The sequence below is a fragment of the Engystomops pustulosus genome, unplaced genomic scaffold (assembly GCF_040894005.1).
Source record: "Engystomops pustulosus unplaced genomic scaffold, aEngPut4.maternal MAT_SCAFFOLD_210, whole genome shotgun sequence".
Taxonomy (NCBI): Eukaryota; Metazoa; Chordata; class Amphibia; order Anura; family Leptodactylidae; genus Engystomops; species Engystomops pustulosus.
The window spans coordinates 57,133-83,317 of record NW_027285090.1 but is presented as its reverse complement, the minus strand read 5'-3'; the positions used below and the strand labels follow the sequence as shown (position 1 = coordinate 83,317).

At 46.3% G+C, this 26,185-nt stretch overlaps 1 protein-coding gene across 2 annotated transcripts in view; it reads right to left on the bottom strand.

The window, feature by feature from the left end:
• Positions 1-26,185, bottom strand: part of LOC140109508 (carbonic anhydrase 4-like) — a 92,975-nt gene that overhangs the window by 44,539 nt on the left and 22,251 nt on the right. Inside the window, exons 3-6 of one of the 2 annotated variants that reach the window (XM_072132033.1) lie at positions 12,271-12,297; positions 5,904-6,031; positions 5,005-5,169; positions 2,342-2,484 (exon numbers count right to left, since the gene is read on the bottom strand). In XM_072132033.1, the coding sequence (XP_071988134.1) occupies positions 2,342-2,484; positions 5,005-5,169; positions 5,904-5,994 (399 nt within the window). In that variant the 5' untranslated portion in view covers positions 5,995-6,031; positions 12,271-12,297. The remainder of the gene's footprint in view (positions 1-2,341; positions 2,485-5,004; positions 5,170-5,903; positions 6,032-12,270; positions 12,298-26,185) is intronic. The other variant, XM_072132034.1, reaches the window with a different exon arrangement.

Below are 26,185 nucleotides of genomic sequence, written 5' to 3'. Positions count from 1 at the left end.
ATGGAGGGGCATGGAGGGGCATGGAGGAGCATGGAGGGGCATGGAGGAGCATGGAGGGGCATGGAGGGGCATGGAGGAGCATGGAGGAGCATGGAGGGGCATGGAGGGGCATGGAGGGGCATGGAGGAGCATGGAGGGGCATGGAGGGGCATGGAGGGGCATGAAGGGTCATGGAGGAGCATGGAGGGGCATGGAGGAGCATGGAGGAGCATGGAGGGGCATGGAGGGGCATGGAGGAGCATGGAGGGGCATGGAGGAGCATGGAGGGGCATGGAGGGGCATGGAGGAGCATGGAGGAGCATGGAGGGGCATGGAGGGGCATGGAGGGGCATGGAGGAGCATGGAGGGGCATGGAGGGGCATGGAGGAGCATGGAGGGGCATGGAGGGGCATGGAGGGGCATGGAGGAGCATGGAGGAGCATGGAGGGGCATGGAGGAGCATGGAGGGGCATGGAGGAGCATGGAGGAGCATGGAGGAGCATGGAGGAGCATGGAGGGGCATGGAGGGGCATGGAGGGGCATGAAGGAGCATGGAGGGGCATGAAGGAGCATGGAGGAGCATGGAGGAGCATGGAGGGGCATGAAGGGGCATGGAGGAGCATGGAGGGGCATGAAGGGGCATGGAGGGGCATGAAGGAGCATGGAGGAGCATGGAGGAGCATGGAGGGGCATGGAGGGGCATGGAGGGGCATGGAGGGGCATGGAGGAGCATGGAGGGGCATGGAGGAGCATGGAGGGGCATGGAGGAGCATGGAGGAGCATGGAGGAGCATGGAGGGGCATGGAGGGGCATGGAGGGGCATGGAGGGGCATGAAGGAGCATGGAGGGGCATGAAGGAGCATGGAGGAGCATGGAGGAGCATGGAGGGGCATGAAGGGGCATGGAGGAGCATGGAGGGGCATGAAGGGGCATGGAGGGGCATGAAGGAGCATGGAGGAGCATGGAGGAGCATGGAGGGGCATGGAGGGGCATGGAGGGGCATGGAGGGGCATGGAGGAGCATGGAGGGGCATGGAGGGGCATGGAGGGGCATGAAGGGTCATGGAGGGGCATGGAGGGGCATGGAGGGGCATGAAGGGTCATGGAGGGGCATGGAGGGGCATGAAGGGGCATGGAGGAGCATGGAGGGGCATGGAGGAGCATGGAGGGGCATGAAGGAGCATGGAGGGGCATGAAGGAGCATGGAGGAGCATGGAGGAGCATGGAGGGGCATGAAGGGGCATGGAGGAGCATGGAGGGGCATGAAGGGGCATGGAGGAGCATGGAGGGGCATGAAGGGGCATGGAGGAGCATGGAGGGGCATGAAGGGGCATGGAGGAGCATGGAGGGGCATGAAGGAGCATGGAGGAGCATGGAGGGGCATGAAGGGGCATGGAGGAGCATGGAGGGGCATGAAGGGGCATGGAGGAGCATGGAGGGGCATGAAGGGGCATGGAGGAGCATGGAGGGGCATGAAGGGGCATGGAGGAGCATGGAGGGGCATGAAGGAGCATGGAGGAGCATGGAGGAGCATGGAGGGGCATGAAGGGGCATGGAGGGGGGGGGGGGGAGTCTATCATTTCCTAATTTAAGGGAGTATAATGTTGCTTGCAGAGTCAGGTTTCTGTCCCAATGGGTCAACAGACAAGAGTCTCTAATAGGTTGAGAAGTGGAAGAGAGTTAGTACCCAAAATATCATGGGGGGGGGAACTTAAATGATGGGGAAGAGCTTTATATTATGAAGAGATACGCACAGTGTGGAAAATATGGGGTAGTTCCTGACATTAGGGGAATGATGGACAGGAATAAGTGGAAAGGGACTAAAAAATGGATTGTAGTATGTGAAGACAAAGACTTACGTAGAGTAGGAGATTCAGTATAATGGAGATAAGAGAGGAACATGTGGAAGAAACACATTTTTTACATTATCTACTGATTACTAGTGAAACATACAAGATATATGAAAGGTGGGAAGAGGAAAACAAGAAAAGTTTATAAAAATATTCCCGTGTATGAATGGGAATCCATCCATGTCTACTACCAGGAGAAATATGACACAAGCGTGGAATCATCTACAAAAAGTGCCCGGCTCCCAGCGGAGAATAATGACACGACGTGATTGGTCAGCAAAACTTCACTGACCAATCACTGAAGATACCACCTGTGTCACGGATGTGACGATAACGCCCTCACCGACACCTTCATTCACTTTGTGATATTCAATTCTTGCAAATAGGGACCCCCAAAATCTTTGAGAAACTCCTTTAGCTGAGAGTTTGGGATTTTTTGCAGTAAAATTTCTGCTTCCAGATAAATGCAGACTTCACCCAAAGCAGCCCTGACGCCGGAGAAGAAGCCATTACCTCCATGGGATACTGGCGGCCGGAGAGTCTGTGCTCAGACCCCAAACTTCCATTTCCCCAGTGAAAATGAAAAGCGATGGCTGAATAGGTAGAAGGGAGGCCTCCGCCTGCGACCCAGACCCCATCACCCAGCGAAATCTCCACTGCCAAGAGAAAGAAGAACAGACGCATGTAACCAGGAGTCAGCTCTGACCTCATAAGGAAACAGATTAGAGGGTTATACAATTTCCTATATACTTTCCATATTACATCCTCACAGTTTTCTGGATCTCTGCTTGCTGTCTTTCTATAGAAGACTTCATTAATTTCTACCAGTGGACAGACATGTCACCATGGTCACACAGGTGCACAGCTCGTTATACATATCCCACAGCTGCACGGCTCGTTATACATATCACACAGCTGCACGGCTCGTTATACATATCACACAGGTGCGCGGCTCCTTATATACATCACACAGGTGCACAGCTCGTTATACATATCACACAGCTGCACGGCTCCTTATATACATCACACAGGTGCGCGGCTCCTTATATACATCACACAGGTGCACAGCTCGTTATACATATCACACAGGTGCGCGGCTCCTTATATACATCACACAGGTGCACAGCTCGTTATACATATCCCACAGCTGCACGGCTCGTTATACATATCACACAGCTGCACGGCTCGTTATACATATCACACAGGTGCGCGGCTCCTTATATACATCACACAGGTGCACAGCTCGTTATACATATCACACAGCTGCACGGCTCCTTATATACATCACACAGGTGCGCGGCTCCTTATATACATCACACAGGTGCACAGCTCGTTATACATATCACACAGGTGCGCGGCTCCTTATATACATCACACAGGTGCACAGCTCGTTATACATATCCCACAGCTGCACGGCTCGTTATACATATCACACAGGTGCTTGGCTCGTTATATACATCACACAGGTGCTTGGCTCGTTATATACATCACACGGGTGCCCGGCTCCTTATACACATCACACGGGTGCCCGGCTCCTTATATACATCACACGGGTGCGCGGCTCCTTATATCACACAGGTGCGCGGCTCCTTATATACATCACACAGGTGCACGGCTCGTTATACATATCACACAGGTGCTTGGCTCGTTATATACATCACACGGGTGCACGGCTCGTTATATACATCACACGGGTGCCCGGCTCCTTATATACATCACACAGGTGCACGGCTCCTTATATACATCACACTGGTGCACGGCTCCTTATATACATCACACAGGTGCACAGCTCGTTATACATATCCCACAGCTGCACGGCTCGTTATACATATCACACAGGTGCACGGCTCCTTATATACATCACACAGGTGCTTGGCTCGTTATATACATCACACAGGTGCTTGGCTCGTTATATACATCACACGGGTGCCCGGCTCCTTATATACATCACACGGGTGCCCGGCTCCTTATATACATCACACGGGTGCGCGGCTCCTTATATCACACAGGTGCGCGGCTCCTTATATACATCACACAGGTGCACGGCTCGTTATACATATCACACAGGTGCGCGGCTCCTTATATACATCACACAGCTGCACGGCTCGTTATACATATCCCACAGCTGCACGGCTCGTTATACATATCACACAGGTGCTTGGCTCGTTATATACATCACACGGGTGCACGGCTCGTTATATACATCACACGGGTGCCCGGCTCCTTATATACATCACACAGGTGCACGGCTCCTTATATACATCACACGGGTGCACGGCTCCTTATATACATCACACAGGTGCACAGCTCGTTATACATATCACACAGCTGCACGGCTCGTTATACATATCACACAGGTGCTTGGCTCGTTATATACATCACACGGGTGCACGGCTCGTTATATACATCACACGGGTGCCCGGCTCCTTATATACATCACACAGGTGCACGGCTCCTTATATACATCACACGGGTGCACGGCTCCTTATATACATCACACAGGTGCACAGCTCGTTATACATATCACACAGCTGCACGGCTCGTTATACATATCACACAGGTGCTTGGCTCGTTATATACATCACACGGGTGCACGGCTCGTTATATACATCACACGGGTGCCCGGCTCCTTATATACATCACACAAGTGCACGGCTCCTTATATACATCACACGGGTGCACGGCTCCTTATATACATCACACAGGTGCACAGCTCGTTATACATATCCCACAGCTGCACGGCTCGTTATACATATCACACAGGTGCTTGGCTCGTTATATACATCACACAGGTGCTTGGCTCGTTATATACATCACACGGGTGCCCGGCTCCTTATATACATCACACGGGTGCCCGGCTCCTTATATACATCACACGGGTGCGCGGCTCCTTATATCACACAGGTGCGCGGCTCCTTATATCACACGACTCTGATAACTCTCTATGATACTAACGAGCCGTGCACCTGTGTGACCATGGACAGATGTCTCTGCACCGGAAGAAAACATAGAAGTTTTCAAAAGAACGACAGCAAGCAGAGATCTAGAAAACCGTGAGGAATTGATATAGAACGAATATTGGAGAGTGAACTTTTTTATAATACAGACAAAAACATTGTGTTGCTGTAATGGAAACATCCCTTTAAGGATTTGCTGTGCGGCGGTGCCAGGCCTACCTGTGTGTCCTGTGTTGCTGACGTTCCTGAAGACGCCCTTTTTGCTGTAGTTCGTGAATACAATTTGGCTCAGACGTTGATTGAACAGAACAGAATCCTCTGGAATATCGATGGGGGACTGACGTGATCCATTGCAGGAGCCCAGGGAGGTCCAAGTACTCGGACCTGCGGAACAATAACAGTATTGGATGGATCTGATAACAGAAGCAGCCATCACATGTCACATATACAGAGATCCCGTCATCCATTGGTGGAATACACAGCTGGTTCTTCCAAGCTGCAGGAGATGAGGCCCAAACATCCAATCGCAGCCCTTACAGCAACCAAGCGATGGAGCCAAGTTCCAGAATACCGGAGTGGCTGGCAGCAGTGTCGGACTGGAGCACCTTGGGCCCACCAGAGAAAATCTTTTTTGGGGCCCTCATTTCAAGTAAATAGAATGAATACTGCAGAACCCAAAACACGTTGGGGCAGATTTATCAGAAGCATTCAACATTAGACAGCGTAAACGGAGACGGACAGATTTATACTGCAGCGGAAATCATCCAGCATGGCAATGTACAAATCTGGATGATAAATATGTTGTAGTATAAAGCTCAGTACACAAATACAGAACCATCTAAAATACAACATATGTACATTGCCAACGACAACCGTGGTCATAACAACACAGGTGACATTACTGTGCTGGAAGCCCCAGACTGGTGGAATGATTGACTACCCCCCTTTCTCAACATCTATAACTTAAGCCGGCACTTTACCAGCAGCATTACCTCAACCCCATTAAACCTGAATAATATTCACACTGAGGCTCGTGTTGGGTGGTGGAAAACCGGTCACAGCATTTATTAACAAAATCATCTTTAACAATATAAAACATTATTGCAAACAGTAGGTACTTTCAGTGCAGGAAATCTCCACGGCTCGGGACTGCACTATGCCCATCTGGACTCCCAGATGGCAAGTCGGCCAGACGAGCAAAGTACACATCACAGATCTCCATTTTCCGCCAGCTGTGGCTTCAGAACTAAAGAAACATAAACATACAAAAAACAGTAAAACGTTCAAACAATAAATTAGGGAGGGAGGGACTGCTTCTTGAGTGCCGCAATCCAGAGAGGAAGGGGGAGGAGACTCGCTCCCCTTATATACAAAAACATGAGGGGAGGAGGAAAGTGCACTGCAGCAACCTCCTCCCCTTAAAGTGCCCTTACCCTGCTTAACCCCTTAACACCTCCTCAACATCATCCACCAGTCCAGGTGCACCCTCCCTAACCTGTCGGGCGTACACCACAGGCAGGGAAGATCTGGTTACTTTATCCACCAACCTTTAGATGAGAGACAGAGCTAAGAGCGAAATCTAGAGACTGCTAAAAAATGTCTATTGTGACTAACAATGACTATACAGTAGTCAGATACAAGGTATACACAGGGGCTCTGCAATACTCTCATTCTCCCTGAAATAACAGTTCTAAGACACATTTTTCTCCAAATCCTGGATTGAGCATCTGTTAATTCTCCGTGTGTGTATGCATAATGTGACAACTGGATGTTCCCATTACTTATGTTAGAGACATATGCTTAATATACACTACAACAGTGTCCTGTCATCGCCGGGGACACATCCTATTTGGATTCACTTAATGAGACTTTATGTAGTGCTACATAACTATAGAGTGACAGCTGCAACTCTCAAGCTTCAATGATGTTCCATGCTGTGTACTGCGCCTGTAACTCCATGTAAGGCTGTGTACTGTGGCTGTAACTCCATGTATGGCTGTGTACTGCTCCTGTAGCTCCATGTATGGCTGTGTACTGCGGCTGTAGCTTCATGTATGGCTGTGTACTGCTCCTGTAGCTCCATGTATGGCTGTGTACTGTGACTGTAGCTCCATGTATGGTTGTGTACTGCAGCTGTAGCTCCATGTATGGCTGTGTACTGCAGCTGTAACTCCATGTACGGCTGTGTACTGCAGCTGTAGCTACATGTACGGCTGTGTACTGCGCCTGTAACTCCATGTAAGGCTGTGTACTGCGGCTGTAACTCCATGTATGGCTGTGTACTGTGGCTGTAGCTCCATGTATGGCTGTGTACTGTGGCTGTAGCTCCATGTAAGGCTGTGTACTGCGGCTGTAACTCCATGTATGGCTGTGTACTGTGGCGGTAGCTCCATGTATGGCTGTGTACTGTGGCTGTATCTCCATGTCTGGCTGTGTACTGCCTCTGTAGCTCCACGTATGGCTGTGTACTGGGTCTGTAGCTACATGTATGGCTGTGTACTGCGGCTGTAACTCCATGTATGGCTGTGTACTGTGGCTGTAGCTCCATGTATGGCTGTGTACTGCGCCTGTAACTCCATGTAAGGCTGTGTACTGCGGCTGTAACTCCATGTATGGCTGTGTACTGTGGCTGTAGCTCCATGTATGGCTGTGTACTGTGGCTGTAGCTCCATGTATAGCTGTGTACTGCGGCTGCAGCCCCATGTATGGCAGTGTACTGTGGCTGTAGCTCCATGTATGGCAGTGTACTGTGGCTGTAGCTCCATGTATGGCTGTGTACTGTGGCTGTAGCTCCATGTATGGCTGTGTACTGTGGCTGTAGCTCCATGTATGGCTGTGTACTGCGCCTGTAACTCCATGTATGGCTGTGTACTGTGGCTGTAGCTCCATGTATGGCTGTGTACTGCGCCTGTAACTCCATGTATGGCTGTGTACTGCGGCTGTAGCTCCATGTATGGCTGTGTACTGCGGCTGCAGCTCCATGTATGGCTGTGTACTGCATCCTGTAACTCCATGTATGACTGTGTACTGTGACTGTAGCTCCATGTATGGCTGTGTACTGTGGCTGTAGCTCCATGTACGGCTGTGTACTGTGGCTGTAGCTCCATGTATGGCTGTGTACTGTGGCTGTAGCTCCATGTATGGCTGTGTACTGCGGCTGTAGCTCCATGTAAGGCTGTGTACTGCGGCTGTAGCTCCATGTATGGTTGTGTACTGCAGCTGTAGCTCCATGTATGGTTGTGTACTGCAGCTGTAACTCCATGTATGGCTGTGTACTGCGTCTGTAGCTCCATGTATGGCTGTGTACTGCGCCTGTAGCTCCATGTATGGCTGTGTACCGCGCCTGTAACTCCATGGATGGCTGTGTACTGTGGCTGTAGCTCCATGTATGGCTGTGTACTGCGCCTGTAGCTCCATGTATGGCTGTGTACCGCACCTGTAACTCCATGGATGGCTGTGTACTGTGGCTGTAGCTCCATGTAAGGCTGTGTACTGCGGCTGTAGCACCATGTATGGCTGTGTACTGCGCCTGTAACTCCATGTATGGTTGTGTACTACAGCTGTAGCTCCATGGATGGCTGTGTACTGCGGCTGTAACTCCATGTACGGTTGTGTACTGCAGCTGTAGCTCCATGTATGGCTGTGTACTGCAGCTGTAACTCCATGTACGGCTGTGTACTGCAGCTGTAGCTACATGTATGGCTGTGTACTGCGGCTGTAGCTCCATGTATGGCTGTGTACTGCAGCTGTAGCTACATGTATGGCTGTGTACTGCGGCTGTAACTCCATGTACGGCTGTGTACTGCAGCTGTAGCTACATGCATGGCTGTGTACTGCGGCTGTAGCACCATGTATGGTTGTGTACTACAGCTGTAGCTCCATGGATGGCTGTGTACTGCGGCCGTAACTCCATGTACGGTTGTGTACTGCAGCTGTAGCTCCATGTATGGCTGTGTACTGCAGCTGTAACTCCATGTACGGCTGTGTACTGCAGCTGTAGCTACATGTATGGCTGTGTAGTGTGGCTGTAGCTCCATGTATGGCTGTGTACTGCAGCTGTAACTCCATGGATGGCTGTTTACTGCGGCTGTAACTCCATGTACGGTTGTGTACTGCAGCTGTAGCTCCATGTATGGCTGTGTACTGCAGCTTTAACTCCATGTACGGCTGTGTACTGCGGCTGTAGCTACATGTATGGCTGTGTACTGCAGCTGTAGCTACATGTATGGCTGTGTACTGCACCTGTAACTCCATGTATGGCTGTGTACTGCTCCTGTAGCTCCATGTAAGGCTGTGTACTGCGGCTGTAGCTCCATGTAAGGCTGTGTACTGCAGCTGTAGCTCCATGTAAGGCTGTGTACTGCGGCTGTAGCTCCATGTATGGTTGTGTACTGCAGCTGTAGCTCCATGTATGGCTGTGTACTGTGGCTGTAGCTCCATGTATGGCTGTGTACTGTGGCTGTAACTCCATGTATGGTTGTGTACTGCGCCTGTAACTCCATGTATGGCTGTGTACTGCGTCTGTAGCTCCATGTATGGCTGTGTACTGCGCCTGTAGCTCCATGTATGGCTGTGTACCGCGCCTGTAACTCCATGGATTGCTGTGTACTGCAGCTGTAACTCCATGTACGGCTGTGTACTGCAGCTGTAGCTACATGTATGGCTGTGTACTGCGGCTGTAGCTCCATGTATGGCTGTGTACTGCAGCTGTAGCTACATGTATGGCTGTGTACTGCGGCTGTAACTCCATGTACGGCTGTGTACTGCAGCTGTAGCTACATGTATGGCTGTGTACTGCGGCTGTAGCTCCATGTATGGCTGTGTAGTGTGGCTGTAGCTCCATGTATGGCTGTGTACTGCAGCTGTAACTCCATGGATGGCTGTGTACTGCGGCTGTAACTCCATGTACGGTTGTGTACTGCAGCTGTAGCTCCATGTATGGCTGTGTACTGCAGCTTTAACTCCATGTACGGCTGTGTACTGCAGCTGTAGCTACATGTATGGCTGTGTACTACAGCTGTAGCTACATGTATGGCTGTGTACTGCACCTGTAACTCCATGTATGGCTGTGTACTGCTCCTGTAGCTCCATGTATGGCTGTGTACTGCGGCTGTAGCTCCATGTATGGCTGGCTGTGTACTGTGGCTGTAGCTCCATGTATGGCTGTGTACTGCAGTTGTAGCTCCATGTATGGCTGTGTACTGTGGCTGTAGCTCCATGTATGGCTGTGTGCTGTGGCTGTAGCTGCATGTATGGCTGTGTACAGTGGCTGTAGCTCCATGTGTGACTGTGTACTGCGGCTGTAGCTCCATGTATGGCTGTGTACTGTGGCTGTAGCTCCATGTATGGCTGTGTACTGCAGCTGTAGCTCCATGTATGGCTGTGTACTGCCCCTGTAGCTCCATAGCTCCATGTATGGCTGTTTACTGCGCCTGTAACTCCATGTATGGTTGTGTACTGCGGCTCTAGCTCCATGTATGGCTGTGTACTGCTGCTGTAGCTCCATGTATGGCTGTGTACTGTGGCTGTAGCTCCATGTATGGTTGTGTACTGCAGCTGTAGCTCCATGTATGGCTGTGTACTGCGGCTGTAACTCCATGTACGGTTGTGTACTGCAGCTGTAGCTCCATGTATGGCTGTGTACTGCAGCTGTAACTCCATGTACGGCTGTGTACTGCAGCTGTAGCTACATGTATGGCTGTGTACTGCAGCTGTATCTCCATGTATGGCTGTGTACAGTGGCTGTAGCTCCATGTATGACTGTGTACTGCGGCTGTAGCTCCATGTATGGCTGTGTACTGTGGCTGTAGCTCCATGTATGGCTGTGTACAGTGGCTGTAGCTCCATGTAAGGCTGTGTACTGCGGCTGTAGCACCATGTATGGCTGTGTACTGCGCCTGTAACTCCATGTATGGTTGTGTACTACAGCTGTAGCTCCATGGATGGCTGTGTACTGCGGCTGTAACTCCATGTACGGTTGTGTACTGCAGCTATATCATTGGTTAGTATCTTACACCCATTTAACTATTGCCTGTTCAGAATCTACAGCTGCTATTACATAATAACCAGGCTCTAGAACCTTCATAAAGGGTTCATAATTCCCTACGCCAGCTCCTTACCTGTAGAGGGTGCTATTTGCAACTACCAGCCTGCCTATGTATTGGCAGGGGTGTTGCATACACATACATACAATACCATATAGAGCATATACACACACATACAGCATATTTGCACCCAATACCCCAGATTTCAGGGCCCCCTGACACTGTGGGCCCCATAGCAGCGGCTATGGCTGCTACCCCTGGAGTTACGCCCCTGGCTATGGGTGTACGAAACCAGGTTTTTTTTACACCCATGTCATGTGTAACCTTGAGAAAGTAAAATACACGTCTATATCTCATATAGGTGGAGCTAACTATGATCCTTTTGATTGGTCATTGCTGTTGTAACTAAGTCTCTATGTGATCCGGGGATCCTAATCCTTGTGCTGCCTGTGTCAGGAGTCAGGGGTAGTGCACCCCCTGGACCACCGCGAGCAATGAAGTAAGCCGACACCTGGGAGCAGAGTCTAAGTGGAACCCGTTTTTTACCAGAGCAGCCGCATAGCGGGTTGGACTTGCTGTGGCGTGATACCACCAGGTCGTTCCACAGGCGCGTCTTGCATGATTCGCGGTGGCGACCAAGGTGAAGTACAGAATCGTAGAGCAGAAACAGGCAGAGTAGTAAGCCTTCTCATAGGCAAAGAGCCCAAAGATCCGACAGGAAGGTGTCGGGAATTTATCAGGGATGGTGGCACCAATTATCCGCGCGCTGGCCCTTTAAATCTTACAGAGCCGGCGCACACACGCACTAAGAGGCTGGTACCGCAGACTGGCTCTGGGGGCCACAGGGAGGCACATGGGTGCGGAGGAGCACCCATGATACCTCGTAGGACGATCAGTCCTTGATGTCCCTGGGATCTTCTGTCTCGGTATTATAACCAAAACATCAAGGCTAAAGAATTTCAGAAATGCATTATCCAATGGGAGGTAGGGAAGTTCTCCAATCAAGAGACTTCATAAACTGAGAATTCTCCTCCCCGTCTGCTTCTTTCCCTAATTTCTATATAGATTTGTGAAACCAAATAAACCTGCGCAGTGCTGACTTTTGCCCGGGGCAACAGCATTAGCAAATCTTTGCATGCTTATTGATTAGAAACACAGACAACACACACTAAAAGAGGAAACCCTAACCCTACCCCGACACGTTCACCTCCCGGACGCCCTTCACCTGATGACATTTACTCGTCTTATATCCTGATCCTCGGCTCCTGACGCCTCGGGGCGCATTCTCTCTTGGGGTCGGAAAATCAAACAGAATCCAATTCACCCAACAACAAATCCGAACAACCAGGATGAGAAGTACCAACCCGAAAGCGTCTCCTAACACATGAACAGAATCTACAAAATAATAGTCATTCTTCAAGAGATAAAGCAGTAGACTTACCACAAGGCGCCTCCGTATAACACCAATCTGCAGGAAAGCACAAAACATCAACAGAAGGTGAGAAATACTTAGACAGGTCATATATACAGGTCAGATATAAGAGGAGGATGGAGCTCAGCTAATAGACAGGTCATATATACAGGTCAGATATAAGAGGAGGATGGGGCTCAGCTAATAGACAGGTCATATATACAGGTCAGATATAAGAGGAGGATGGGGCTCAGCTAATAGACAGGTCATATATACAGGTCACATATAAGAGGAGGATGGGGCTCAGCTAATAGACAGGTCATATATACAGGTCAGATATAAGAGGAGGATGGAGCTCAGCTAATAGACAGGTCATATATACAGGTCAGATATAAGAGGAGGATGGGGCTCAGCTAATAGACAGGTCATATATACAGGTCAGATATAAGAGGAGGATAGGGCTCAGCTAATAGACAGGTCATATATACAGGTCAGATATAAGAGGAGGATGGAGCTCAGCTAATAGACAGGTCATATATACAGGTCACATATAAGAGGAGGATGGGGCTCAGCTAATAGACAGGTCATATATACAGGTCACATATAAGAGGAGGATGGGGCTCAGCTAATAGACAGGTCATATATACAGGTCACATATAAGAGGAGGATGGGGCTCAGCTAATACACAGGTCATATATACAGGTCAGATATAAGAGGAGGATGGAGCTCAGCTAATACACAGGTCATATATACAGGTCAGATATAAGAGGAGGATGGAGCTCAGCTAATAGACAGGTCATATATACAGGTCAGATATAAGAGGAGGATGGAGCTCAGCTAATAGACAGGTCATATATACAGGTCAGATATAAGAGGAGGATGGAGCTCAGCTAATAGACAGGTCATATATACAGGTCAGATATAAGAGGAGGATGGAGCTCAGCTAATAGACAGGTCATATATAAAGGTCACATATAAGAGGAGGATGGAGCTCAGCTAATAGACAGGTCATATATACAGGTCAGATATAAGAGGAGGATGGGGCTCAGCTAATAGACAGGTCATATATACAGGTCACATATAAGAGGAGGATGGGGCTCAGCTAATAGACAGGTCATATATACAGGTCAGATATAAGAGGAGGGTGGAGCTCAGCTAATACACAGGTCATATATACAGGTCAGATATAAGAGGAGGATGGGGCTCAGCTAATAGACAGGTCATATATACAGGTCACATATAAGAGGAGGATGGGGCTCAGCTAATAGACAGGTCATATATACAGGTCACATATAAGAGGAGGATGGGGCTCAGCTAATACACAGGTCATATATACAGGTCAGATATAAGAGGAGGATGGGGCTCAGCTAATAGACAGGTCATATATACAGGTCAGATATAAGAGGAGGATGGGGCTCAGCTAATAGACAGGTCATATATACAGGTCACATATAAGAGGAGGATGGGGCTCAGCTAATAGACAGGTCATATATACAGGTCAGATATAAGAGGAGGATGGAGCTCAGCTAATAGACAGGTCATATATACAGGTCAGATATAAGAGGAGGATGGGGCTCAGCTAATAGACAGGTCATATATACAGGTCACATATAAGAGGAGGGTGGAGCTCAGCTAATACACAGGTCATATATACAGGTCAGATATAAGAGGAGGATGGGGCTCAGCTAATAGACAGGTCATATATACAGGTCAGATATAAGAGGAGGATGGGGCTCAGCTAATAGACAGGTCATATATACAGGTCACATATAAGAGGAGGATGGAGCTCAGCTAATAGACAGGTCATATATACAGGTCAGATATAAGAGGAGGATGGGGCTCAGCTAATAGACAGGTCATATATACAGGTCAGATATAAGAGGAGGATGGAGCTCAGCTAATAGACAGGTCATATATACAGGTCAGATATAAGAGGAGGATGGGGCTCAGCTAATAGACAGGTCATATATACAGGTCAGATATAAGAGGAGGATGGAGCTCAGCTAATAGACAGGTCATATATACAGGTCACATATAAGAGGAGGATGGGGCTCAGCTAATAGACAGGTCATATATACAGGTCAGATATAAGAGGAGGATGGGGCTCAGCTAATAGACAGGTCATATATACAGGTCATATATAAGAGGAGGATGGGGCTCAGCTAATAGACAGATCATATATACAGGTCACATATAAGAGGAGGATGGGGCTCAGCTAATAGACAGGTCATATATACAGGTCAGATATAAGAGGAGGATGGGGCTCAGCTAATAGACAGGTCATATATACAGGTCATATATAAGAGGAGGATGGGGCTCAGCTAATAGACAGGTCATATATACAGGTCAGATATAAGAGGAGGATGGGGCTCAGCTAATAGACAGGTCAGATATACAGGTCACATATAAGAGGAGGATGGGGCTCAGCTAATAGACAGGTCATATATACAGGTCACATATAAGAGGAGGATGGGGCTCAGCTAATAGACAGGTCATATATACAGGTCACATATAAGAGGAGGATGGGGCTCAGCTAATACACAGGTCATATATACAGGTCACATATAAGAGGAGGATGGGGCTCAGCTAATAGACAGGTCATATATACAGGTCAAATATAAGAGGAGGATGGAGCTCAGCTAATAGACAGGTCATATATACAGGTCAGATATAAGAGAAGGATGGAGCTCAGCTAATAGACAGGTCATATATACAGGTCAGATATAAGAGGAGGATAGGGCTCAGCTAATAGACAGGTCATATATACAGGTCAGATATAAGAGGAGGATGGGGCTCAGCTAATAGACAGGCCATATATACAGGTCAGATATAAGAGGAGGATGGGGCTCAGCTAATAGACAGGTCATATATACAGGTCACATATAAGAGGAGGATGGGGCTCAGCTAATAGACAGGTCATATATACAGGTCACATATAAGAGGAGGATGGGGCTCAGCTAATAGACAGGCCATATATACAGGTCAGATATAAGAGGAGGATGGGGCTCAGCTAATAGACAGGTCATATATACAGGTCACATATAAGAGGAGGATGGGGCTCAGCTAATAGACAGGTCATATATACAGGTCAGATATAAGAGGAGGATGGGGCTCAGCTAATAGACAGGTCATATATACAGGTCACATATAAGAGGAGGATGGGGCTCAGCTAATAGACAGGCCATATATACAGGTCAGATATAAGAGGAGGATGGGGCTCAGCTAATAGACAGGTCATATATACAGGTCACATATAAGAGGAGGATGGGGCTCAGCTAATAGACAGGTCATATATACAGGTCACATATAAGAGGAGGATGGGGCTCAGCTAATAGACAGATCATATATACAGGTCAGATATAAGAGGAGGATGGAGCTCAGCTAATACACAGGTCATATATACAGGTCAGATATAAGAGGAGGATGGGGCTCAGCTAATAGACAGGTCATATATACAGGTCAGATATAAGAGGAGGATGGGGCTCAGCTAATAGACAGGTCATATATACAGGTCACATATAAGAGGAGGATGGAGCTCAGCTAATAGACAGGTCATATATACAGGTCACATATAAGAGGAGGATGGGGCTCAGCTAATAGACAGGTCATATATACAGGTCAGATATAAGAGGAGGATGGGGCTCAGCTAATAGACAGGTCATATATACAGGTCACATATAAGAGGAGGATGGAGCTCAGCTAATAGACAGGTCATATATACAGGTCACATATAAGAGGAGGATGGGGCTCAGCTAATAGACAGGTCATATATACAGGTCAGATATAAGAGGAGGATAGGGCTCAGCTAATAGACAGATCATATATACAGGTCACATATAAGAGGAGGATGGAGCTCAGCTAATAGACAGGTCATATATACAGGTCACATATAAGAGGAGGATGGGGCTCAGCTAATAGACAGGTCATATATACAGGTCAGATATAAGAGGAGGATAGGGCTCAGCTAATAGACAGATCATATATACAGGTCACATATAAGAGGAGGATGGAGCTCAGCTAATAGACAGGTCAGATATACAGGTCACATATAAGAGGAGGATGGAGCTCAGCTAATAGACAGGTCATATATACAGGTCACATATAAGAGGAGGATGGAGCTCAGCTAATAGACAGGTCATATATACAGGTCAGATATAAGAGGAGGATAGGGCTCAGCTAATACACAGGTCATATATACAGGTCACATATAAGAGGAGGATGGGGCTCTGCTAATAGACAGATCATATATACAGGTCAGATATAAGAGGAGGATGGAGCTCAGCTAATAGACAGGTCATATATACAGGTCAGATATAAGAGGAGGATGGGGCTCTGCTAATAGACAGGTCATATATACAGGTCAGATATAAGAGAAGGATGGGGCTCAGCTAATACACAGGTCATATATACAGGTCAGATATAAGAGGAGGATGGGGCTCTGCTAATAGACAGGTCATATATACAGGTCAGATATAAGAGAAGGATGGGGCTCAGCTAATACACAGGTCATATATACAGGTCACATATAAGAGGAGGATGGGGCTCAGCTAATAGACAGGTCATATATACAGGTCAGATATAAGAGGAGGATGGGGCTCAGCTAATAGACAGGTCATATATACAGGTCAGATATAAGAGGAGGATGGGGCTCAGCTAATAGACAGGTCATATATACAGGTCACATATAAGAGGAGGATGGAGCTCAGCTAATAGACAGGTCATATATACAGGTCAGATATAAGAGGAGGATGGAGCTCAGCTAATAGACAGGTCATATATACAGGTCACATATAAGAGGAGGGTGGGGCTCAGCTAATAGACAGGTCATATATACAGGTCAGATATAAGAGGAGGATGGAGCTCAGCTAATAGACAGGTCATATATACAGGTCACATATAAGAGGAGGATGGGGCTCAGCTAATAGACAGGTCATATATACAGGTCACATATAAGAGGAGGATGGAGCTCAGCTAATAGACAGGTCATATATACAGGTCACATATAAGAGGAGGATGGGGCTCAGCTAATAGACAGGTCATATATACAGGTCAGATATAAGAGGAGGATGGAGCTCAGCTAATAGACAGGTCATATATACAGGTCAGATATAAGAGGAGGATGGGGCTCTGCTAATAGACAGGTCATATATACAGGTCAGATATAAGAGGAGGATGGGGCTCAGCTAATAGACAGATCATATATACAGGTCAGATATAAGAGGAGGATGGGGCTCAGCTAATAGACAGGTCATATATACAGGTCACATATAAGAGGAGGATGGGGCTCAGCTAATAGACAGGTCATATATACAGGTCACATATAAGAGGAGGGTGGAGCTCAGCTAATAGACAGGTCATATATACAGGTCAGATATAAGAGGAGGATGGGGCTCAGCTAATAGACAGGTCATATATACAGGTCAGATATAAGAGAAGGATGGAGCTCAGCTAATAGACAGGTCATATATACAGGTCACATATAAGAGGAGGATGGAGCTCAGCTAATAGACAGGTCATATATACAGGTCACATATAAGAGGAGGATGGGGCTCAGCTAATAGACAGGTCATATATACAGGTCACATATAAGAGGAGGATGGGGCTCAGCTAATAGACAGGTCATATATACAGGTCACATATAAGAGGAGGATGGGGCTCAGCTAATACACAGGTCATATATACAGGTCACATATAAGAGGAGGATGGAGCTCAGCTAATAGACAGGTCATATATACAGGTCAGATATAAGAGGAGGATGGGGCTCAGCTAATAGACAGGTCATATATACAGGTCAGATATAAGAGAAGGATGGGGCTCAGCTAATAGACAGGTCATATATACAGGTCACATATAAGAGAAGGATGGGGCTCAGCTAATAGACAGGTCATATATACAGGTCAGATATAAGAGGAGGATAGAGCTCAGCTAATAGACAGGTCATATATACAGGTCAGATATAAGAGGAGGATGGGGCTCAGCTAATAGACAGGTCATATATACAGGTCAGATATAAGAGGAGGATGGCGCTCAGCTAATAGACAGGTCATATATACAGGTCAGATATAAGAGGAGGATGGGGCTCAGCTAATAGACAGGTCATATATACAGGTCAGATATAAGAGGAGAATGGGGCTCAGCTAATAGACAGGTCATATATACAGGTCACATATAAGAGGAGGATGGGGCTCAGCTAATAGACAGGTCATATATACAGGTCACATATAAGAGGAGGATGGAGCTCAGCTAATAGACAGGTCATATATACAGGTCAGATATAAGAGGAGGATGGGGCTCAGCTAATAGACAGGTCATATATACAGGTCACATATAAGAGAAGGATGGGGCTCAGCTAATAGACAGGTCATATATACAGGTCACATATAAGAGGAGGATGGAGCTCAGCTAATAGACAGGTCATATATACAGGTCAGATATAAGAGGAGGATGGGGCTCAGCTAATAGACAGGTCATATATACAGGTCAGATATAAGAGGAGGATGGCGCTCAGCTAATAGACAGGTCATATATACAGGTCAGATATAAGAGGAGGATGGGGCTCAGCTAATAGACAGGTCATATATACAGGTCAGATATAAGAGGAGAATGGGGCTCAGCTAATAGACAGGTCATATATACAGGTCAGATATAAGAGGAGGATGGCGCTCAGCTAATAGACAGGTCATATATACAGGTCAGATATAAGAGGAGGATGGGGCTCAGCTAATAGACAGGTCATATATACAGGTCACATATAAGAGGAGGATGGGGCTCAGCTAATAGACAGGTCATATATACAGGTCACATATAAGAGGAGGATGGGGCTCAGCTAATAGACAGGTCATATATACAGGTCAGATATAAGAGGAGGATGGAGCTCAGCTAATAGACAGGTCATATATACAGGTCACATATAAGAGGAGGATGGGGCTCAGCTAATAGATAGGTCATATATACAGGTCAGATATAAGAGGAGGATGGAGCTCAGCTAATAGACAGGTCATATATACAGGTCAGATATAAGAGGAGGATGGGGCTCAGCTAATACACAGGTCATATATACAGGTCAGATATAAGAGGAGGATGGGGCTCAGCTAATAGACAGGTCATATATACAGGTCACATATAAGAGGAGGATGGGGCTCAGCTAATAGACAGGTCATATATACAGGTCACATATAAGAGGAGGATGGGGCTCAGCTAATAGACAGGTCATATATACAGGTCAGATATAAGAGGAGGATGGAGCTCAGCTAATAGACAGGTCATATATACAGGTCAGATATAAGAGGAGGATGGAGCTCAGCTAATACACAGGTCATATATACAGGTCAGATATAAGAGGAGGATGGGGCTCAGCTAATAGACAGGTCATATATACAGGTCAGATATAAGAGGAGGATGGGGCTCAGCTAATAGACAGGTCATATATACAGGTCAGATATAAGAGGAGGATGGGGCTCAGCTAATACACAGGTCATATATACAGGTCACATATAAGAGGAGGATGGAGCTCAGCTAATAGACAGGTCATATATACAGGTCACATATAAGAGGAGGATGGAGCTCAGCTAATAGACAGGTCATATATACAGGTCAGATATAAGAGGAGGATGGGGCTCAGCTAATAGACAGGTCATATATACAGGTCAGATATAAGAGGAGGATGGGGCTCAGCTAATAGACAGGTCATATATACAGGTCAGATATAAGAGAAGGATGGGGCTCAGCTAATAGACAGGTCATATATACAGGTCAGATATAAGAGGAGGATGGAGCTCAGCTAATAGACAGGTCATATATACAGGTCACATATAAGAGGAGGATGGGGCTCAGCTAATAGACAGGTCATATATACAGGTCACATATAAGAGGAGGATGGGGCTCAGCTAATAGACAGGTCATATATACAGGTCACATATAAGAGGAGGATGGGGCTCAGCTAATAGACAGATCATATATACAGGTCAGATATAAGAGGAGGATAGAGCTCAGCTAATAGACAGGTCATATATACAGGTCAGATATAAGAGGAGGATGGGGCTCAGCTAATAGACAGGTCATATATACAGGTCAGATATAAGAGGAGGATAGAGCTCAGCTAATAGACAGGTCATATATACAGGTCAGATATAAGAGGAGGATGGGGCTCAGCTAATAGACAGGTCATATATACAGGTCAGATATAAGAGGAGGATGGCGCTCAGCTAATAGACAGGTCATATATACAGGTCAGATATAAGAGGAGGATGGGGCTCAGCTAATAGACAGGTCATATATACAGGTCAGATATAAGAGGAGAATGGGGCTCAGCTAATAGACAGGTCATATATACAGGTCAGATATAAGAGGAGGATGGCGCTCAGCTAATAGACAGGTCATATATACAGGTCAGATATAAGAGGAGGATGGGGCTCAGCTAATAGACAGGTCATATATACAGGTCAGATATAAGAGGAGGATGGAGCTCAGCTAATAGACAGGTCATATATACAGGTCAGATATAAGAGGAGGATGGGGCTCAGCTAATACACAGGTCATATATACAGGTCAGATATAAGAGGAGGATGGGGCTCAGCTAATAGACAGGTCATATATACAGGTCACATATAAGAGGAGGATGGGGCTCAGCTAATAGACAGGTCATATATACAGGTCACATATAAGAGGAGGATGGGGCTCAGCTAATAGACAGGTCATATATACAGGTCAGATATAAGAGGAGGATGGAGCTCAGCTAATAGACAGGTCATATATACAGGTCAGATATAAGAGGAGGATGGAGCTCAGCTAATACACAGGTCATATATACAGGTCAGATATAAGAGGAGGATGGGGCTCAGCTAATAGACAGGTCATATATACAGGTCAGATATAAGAGGAGGATGGGGCTCAGCTAATAGACAGGTCATATATACAGGTCAGATATAAGAGGAGGATGGGGCTCAGCTAATACACAGGTCATATATACAGGTCACATATAAGAGGAGGATGGAGCTCAGCTAATAGACAGGTCATATATACAGGTCACATATAAGAGGAGGATGGAGCTCAGCTAATAGACAGGTCATATATACAGGTCAGATATAAGAGGAGGATGGGGCTCAGCTAATAGACAGGTCATATATACAGGTCAGATATAAGAGGAGGATGGGGCTCAGCTAATAGACAGGTCATATATACAGGTCAGATATAAGAGAAGGATGGGGCTCAGCTAATAGACAGGTCATATATACAGGTCAGATATAAGAGGAGGATGGAGCTCAGCTAATAGACAGGTCATATATACAGGTCACATATAAGAGGAGGATGGGGCTCAGCTAATAGACAGGTCATATATACAGGTCACATATAAGAGGAGGATGGGGCTCAGCTAATAGACAGGTCATATATACAGGTCACATATAAGAGGAGGATGGGGCTCAGCTAATAGACAGGTCATATATACAGGTCAGATATAAGAGGAGGATGGAGCTCAGCTAATAGACAGGTCAGATATACAGGTCAGATATAAGAGGAGGATGGAGCTCAGCTAATAGACAGGTCATATATACAGGTCAGATATAAGAGGAGGATAGGGCTCAGCTAATAGACAGGTCATATATACAGGTCAGATATAAGAGGAGGATAGGGCTCAGCTAATAGACAGGTCATATATACAGGTCAGATATAAGAGGAGGATAGGGCTCAGCTAATAGACAGGTCATATATACAGGTCAGATATAAGAGGAGGATAGGGCTCAGCTAATAGACAGATCATATATACAGGTCAGATATAAGAGGAGGATGGGGCTCAGCTAATAGACAGGTCATATATACAGGTCACATATAAGAGGAGGATGGGGCTCAGCTAATAGACAGGTCATATATACAGGTCAGATATAAGAGGAGGATGGGGCTCAGCTAATAGACAGGTCATATATACAGGTCACATATAAGAGGAGGATGGGGCTCAGCTAATAGACAGGTCATATATACAGGTCAGATATAAGAGGAGGATGGAGCTCAGCTAATAGACAGGTCATATATACAGGTCACATATAAGAGGAGGATGGGGCTCAGCTAATAGACAGGTCATATATACAGGTCAGATATAAGAGGAGGATGGAGCTCAGCTAATAGACAGATCATATATACAGGTCAGATATAAGAGGAGGATAGGGCTCAGCTAATAGACAGGTCATATATACAGGTCAGATATAAGAGGAGGATAGGGCTCAGCTAATAGACAGGTCATATATACAGGTCAGATATAAGAGGAGGATGGAGCTCAGCTAATAGACAGGTCAGATATACAGGTCAGATATAAGAGGAGGATGGAGCTCAGCTAATAGACAGGTCATATATACAGGTCAGATATAAGAGGAGGATAGGGCTCAGCTAATAGACAGGTCATATATACAGGTCAGATATAAGAGGAGGATAGGGCTCAGCTAATAGACAGGTCATATATACAGGTCAGATATAAGAGGAGGATAGGGCTCAGCTAATAGACAGGTCATATATACAGGTCACATATAAGAGAAGGATGGGGCTCAGCTAATAGACAGGTCATATATACAGGTCACATATAAGAGGAGGATGGGGCTCAGCTAATAGACAGGTCATATATACAGGTCACATATAAGAGGAGGATGGGGCTCAGCTAATAGACAGGTCATATATACAGGTCAGATATAAGAGGAGGATGGGGCTCAGCTAATAGACAGGTCATATATACAGGTCACATATAAGAGGAGGATGGGGCTCAGCTAATAGACAGGTCATATATACAGGTCAGATATAAGAGGAGGATGGAGCTCAGCTAATAGACAGGTCATATATACAGGTCACATATAAGAGGAGGATGGGGCTCAGCTAATAGACAGATCATATATACAGGTCAGATATAAGAGGAGGATGGGGCTCAGCTAATAGACAGGTCATATATACAGGTCAGATATAAGAGGAGGATGGGGCTCAGCTAATAGACAGGTCATATATACAGGTCAGATATAAGAGGAGGATGGGGCTCAGCTAATAGACAGGTCATATATACAGGTCAGATATAAGAGGAGGATGGGGCTCAGCTAATAGACAGGTCATATATACAGGTCACATATAAGAGGAGGATGGAGCTCAGCTAATAGACAGGTCATATATACAGGTCACATATAAGAGGAGGATGGGGCTCAGCTAATAGACAGGTCATATATACAGGTCACATATAAGAGGAGGATGGGGCTCAGCTAATACACAGGTCATATATACAGGTCAGATATAAGAGAAGGATGGGGCTCAGCTAATAGACAGGTCATATATACAGGTCACATATAAGAGGAGGATGGGGCTCAGCTAATAGACAGGTCATATATACAGGTCAGATATAAGAGGAGGATGGGGCTCAGCTAATAGACAGATCATATATACAGGTCACATATAAGAGGAGGATGGGGCTCAGCTAATAGACAGGTCATATATACAGGTCAGATATAAGAGGAGGATGGAGCTCAGCTAATAGACAGGTCATATATACAGGTCAGATATAAGAGAAGGATGGGGCTCAGCTAATAGACAGGTCATATATACAGGTCAGATATAAGAGGAGGATGGGGCTCAGCTAATAGACAGGTCATATATACAGGTCACATATAAGAGGAGGATGGGGCTCAGCTAATAGACAGGTCATATATACAGGTCACATATAAGAGGAGGATGGGGCTCAGCTAATAGACAGATCATATATACAGGTCAGATATAAGAGGAGGATGGGGCTCAGCTAATAGACAGGTCATATATACAGGTCAGATATAAGAGGAGGATGGAGCTCAGCTAATAGACAGGTCAGATATACAGGTCAGATATAAGAGGAGGATGGAGCTCAGCTAATAGACAGGTCATATATACAGGTCAGATATAAGAGGAGGATGGGGCTCAGCTAATAGACAGGTCATATATACAGGTCAGATATAAGAGGAGGATGGGGCTCAGCTAATAGACAGGTCATATATACAGGTCACATATAAGAGGAGGATGGGGCTCAGCTAATAGACAGGTCATATATACAGGTCAGATATAAGAGGAGGATAGGGCTCAGCTAATAGACAGGTCATATATACAGGTCAGATATAAGAGGAGGATAGGGCTCAGCTAATAGACAGGTCATATATACAGGTCACATATAAGAGAAGGATGGGGCTCAGCTAATAGACAGGTCATATATACAGGTCACATATAAGAGGAGGATGGGGCTCAGCTAATAGACAGGTCATATATACAGGTCACATATAAGAGGAGGATGGGGCTCAGCTAATAGACAGGTCATATATACAGGTCAGATATAAGAGGAGGATGGGGCTCAGCTAATAGACAGGTCATATATACAGGTCACATATAAGAGGAGGATGGGGCTCAGCTAATAGACAGGTCATATATACAGGTCAGATATAAGAGGAGGATGGAGCTCAGCTAATAGACAGGTCATATATACAGGTCACATATAAGAGGAGGATGGGGCTCAGCTAATAGACAGATCATATATACAGGTCAGATATAAGAGGAGGATGGGGCTCAGCTAATAGACAGGTCATATATACAGGTCAGATATAAGAGGAGGATGGGGCTCAGCTAATAGACAGGTCATATATACAGGTCAGATATAAGAGGAGGATGGGGCTCAGCTAATAGACAGGTCATATATACAGGTCAGATATAAGAGGAGGATGGGGCTCAGCTAATAGACAGGTCATATATACAGGTCACATATAAGAGGAGGATGGAGCTCAGCTAATAGACAGGTCATATATACAGGTCACATATAAGAGGAGGATGGGGCTCAGCTAATAGACAGGTCATATATACAGGTCACATATAAGAGGAGGATGGGGCTCAGCTAATACACAGGTCATATATACAGGTCAGATATAAGAGAAGGATGGGGCTCAGCTAATAGACAGGTCATATATACAGGTCACATATAAGAGGAGGATGGGGCTCAGCTAATAGACAGGTCATATATACAGGTCAGATATAAGAGGAGGATGGGGCTCAGCTAATAGACAGATCATATATACAGGTCACATATAAGAGGAGGATGGGGCTCAGCTAATAGACAGGTCATATATACAGGTCAGATATAAGAGGAGGATGGAGCTCAGCTAATAGACAGGTCATATATACAGGTCAGATATAAGAGAAGGATGGGGCTCAGCTAATAGACAGGTCATATATACAGGTCAGATATAAGAGGAGGATGGGGCTCAGCTAATAGACAGGTCATATATACAGGTCACATATAAGAGTAGGATGGGGCTCAGCTAATAGACAGGTCATATATACAGGTCACATATAAGAGGAGGATGGGGCTCAGCTAATAGACAGATCATATATACAGGTCAGATATAAGAGGAGGATGGGGCTCAGCTAATAGACAGGTCATATATACAGGTCACATATAAGAGGAGGATGGGGCTCAGCTAATAGACAGGTCATATATACAGGTCACATATAAGAGGAGGATGGGGCTCAGCTAATAGACAGATCATATATACAGGTCACATATAAGAGAAGGATGGAGCTCAGCTAATACACAGGTCATATATACAGGTCACATATAAGAGGAGGATGGGGCTCAGCTAATAGACAGATCATATATACAGGTCACATATAAGAGAAGGATGGGGCTCAGCTAATAGACAGGTCATATATACAGGTCACATATAAGAGGAGGATGGGGCTCAGCTAATAGACAGGTCATATATACAGGTCACATATAAGAGGAGGATGGGGCTCAGCTAATAGACAGGTCATATATACAGGTCAGATATAAGAGGAGGATGGGGCTCAGCTAATAGACAGGTCATATATACAGGTCAGATATAAGAGGAGGATGGAGCTCAGCTAATAGACAGGTCATATATACAGGTCAGATATAAGAGGAGGATGGAGCTCAGCTAATAGACAGATCATA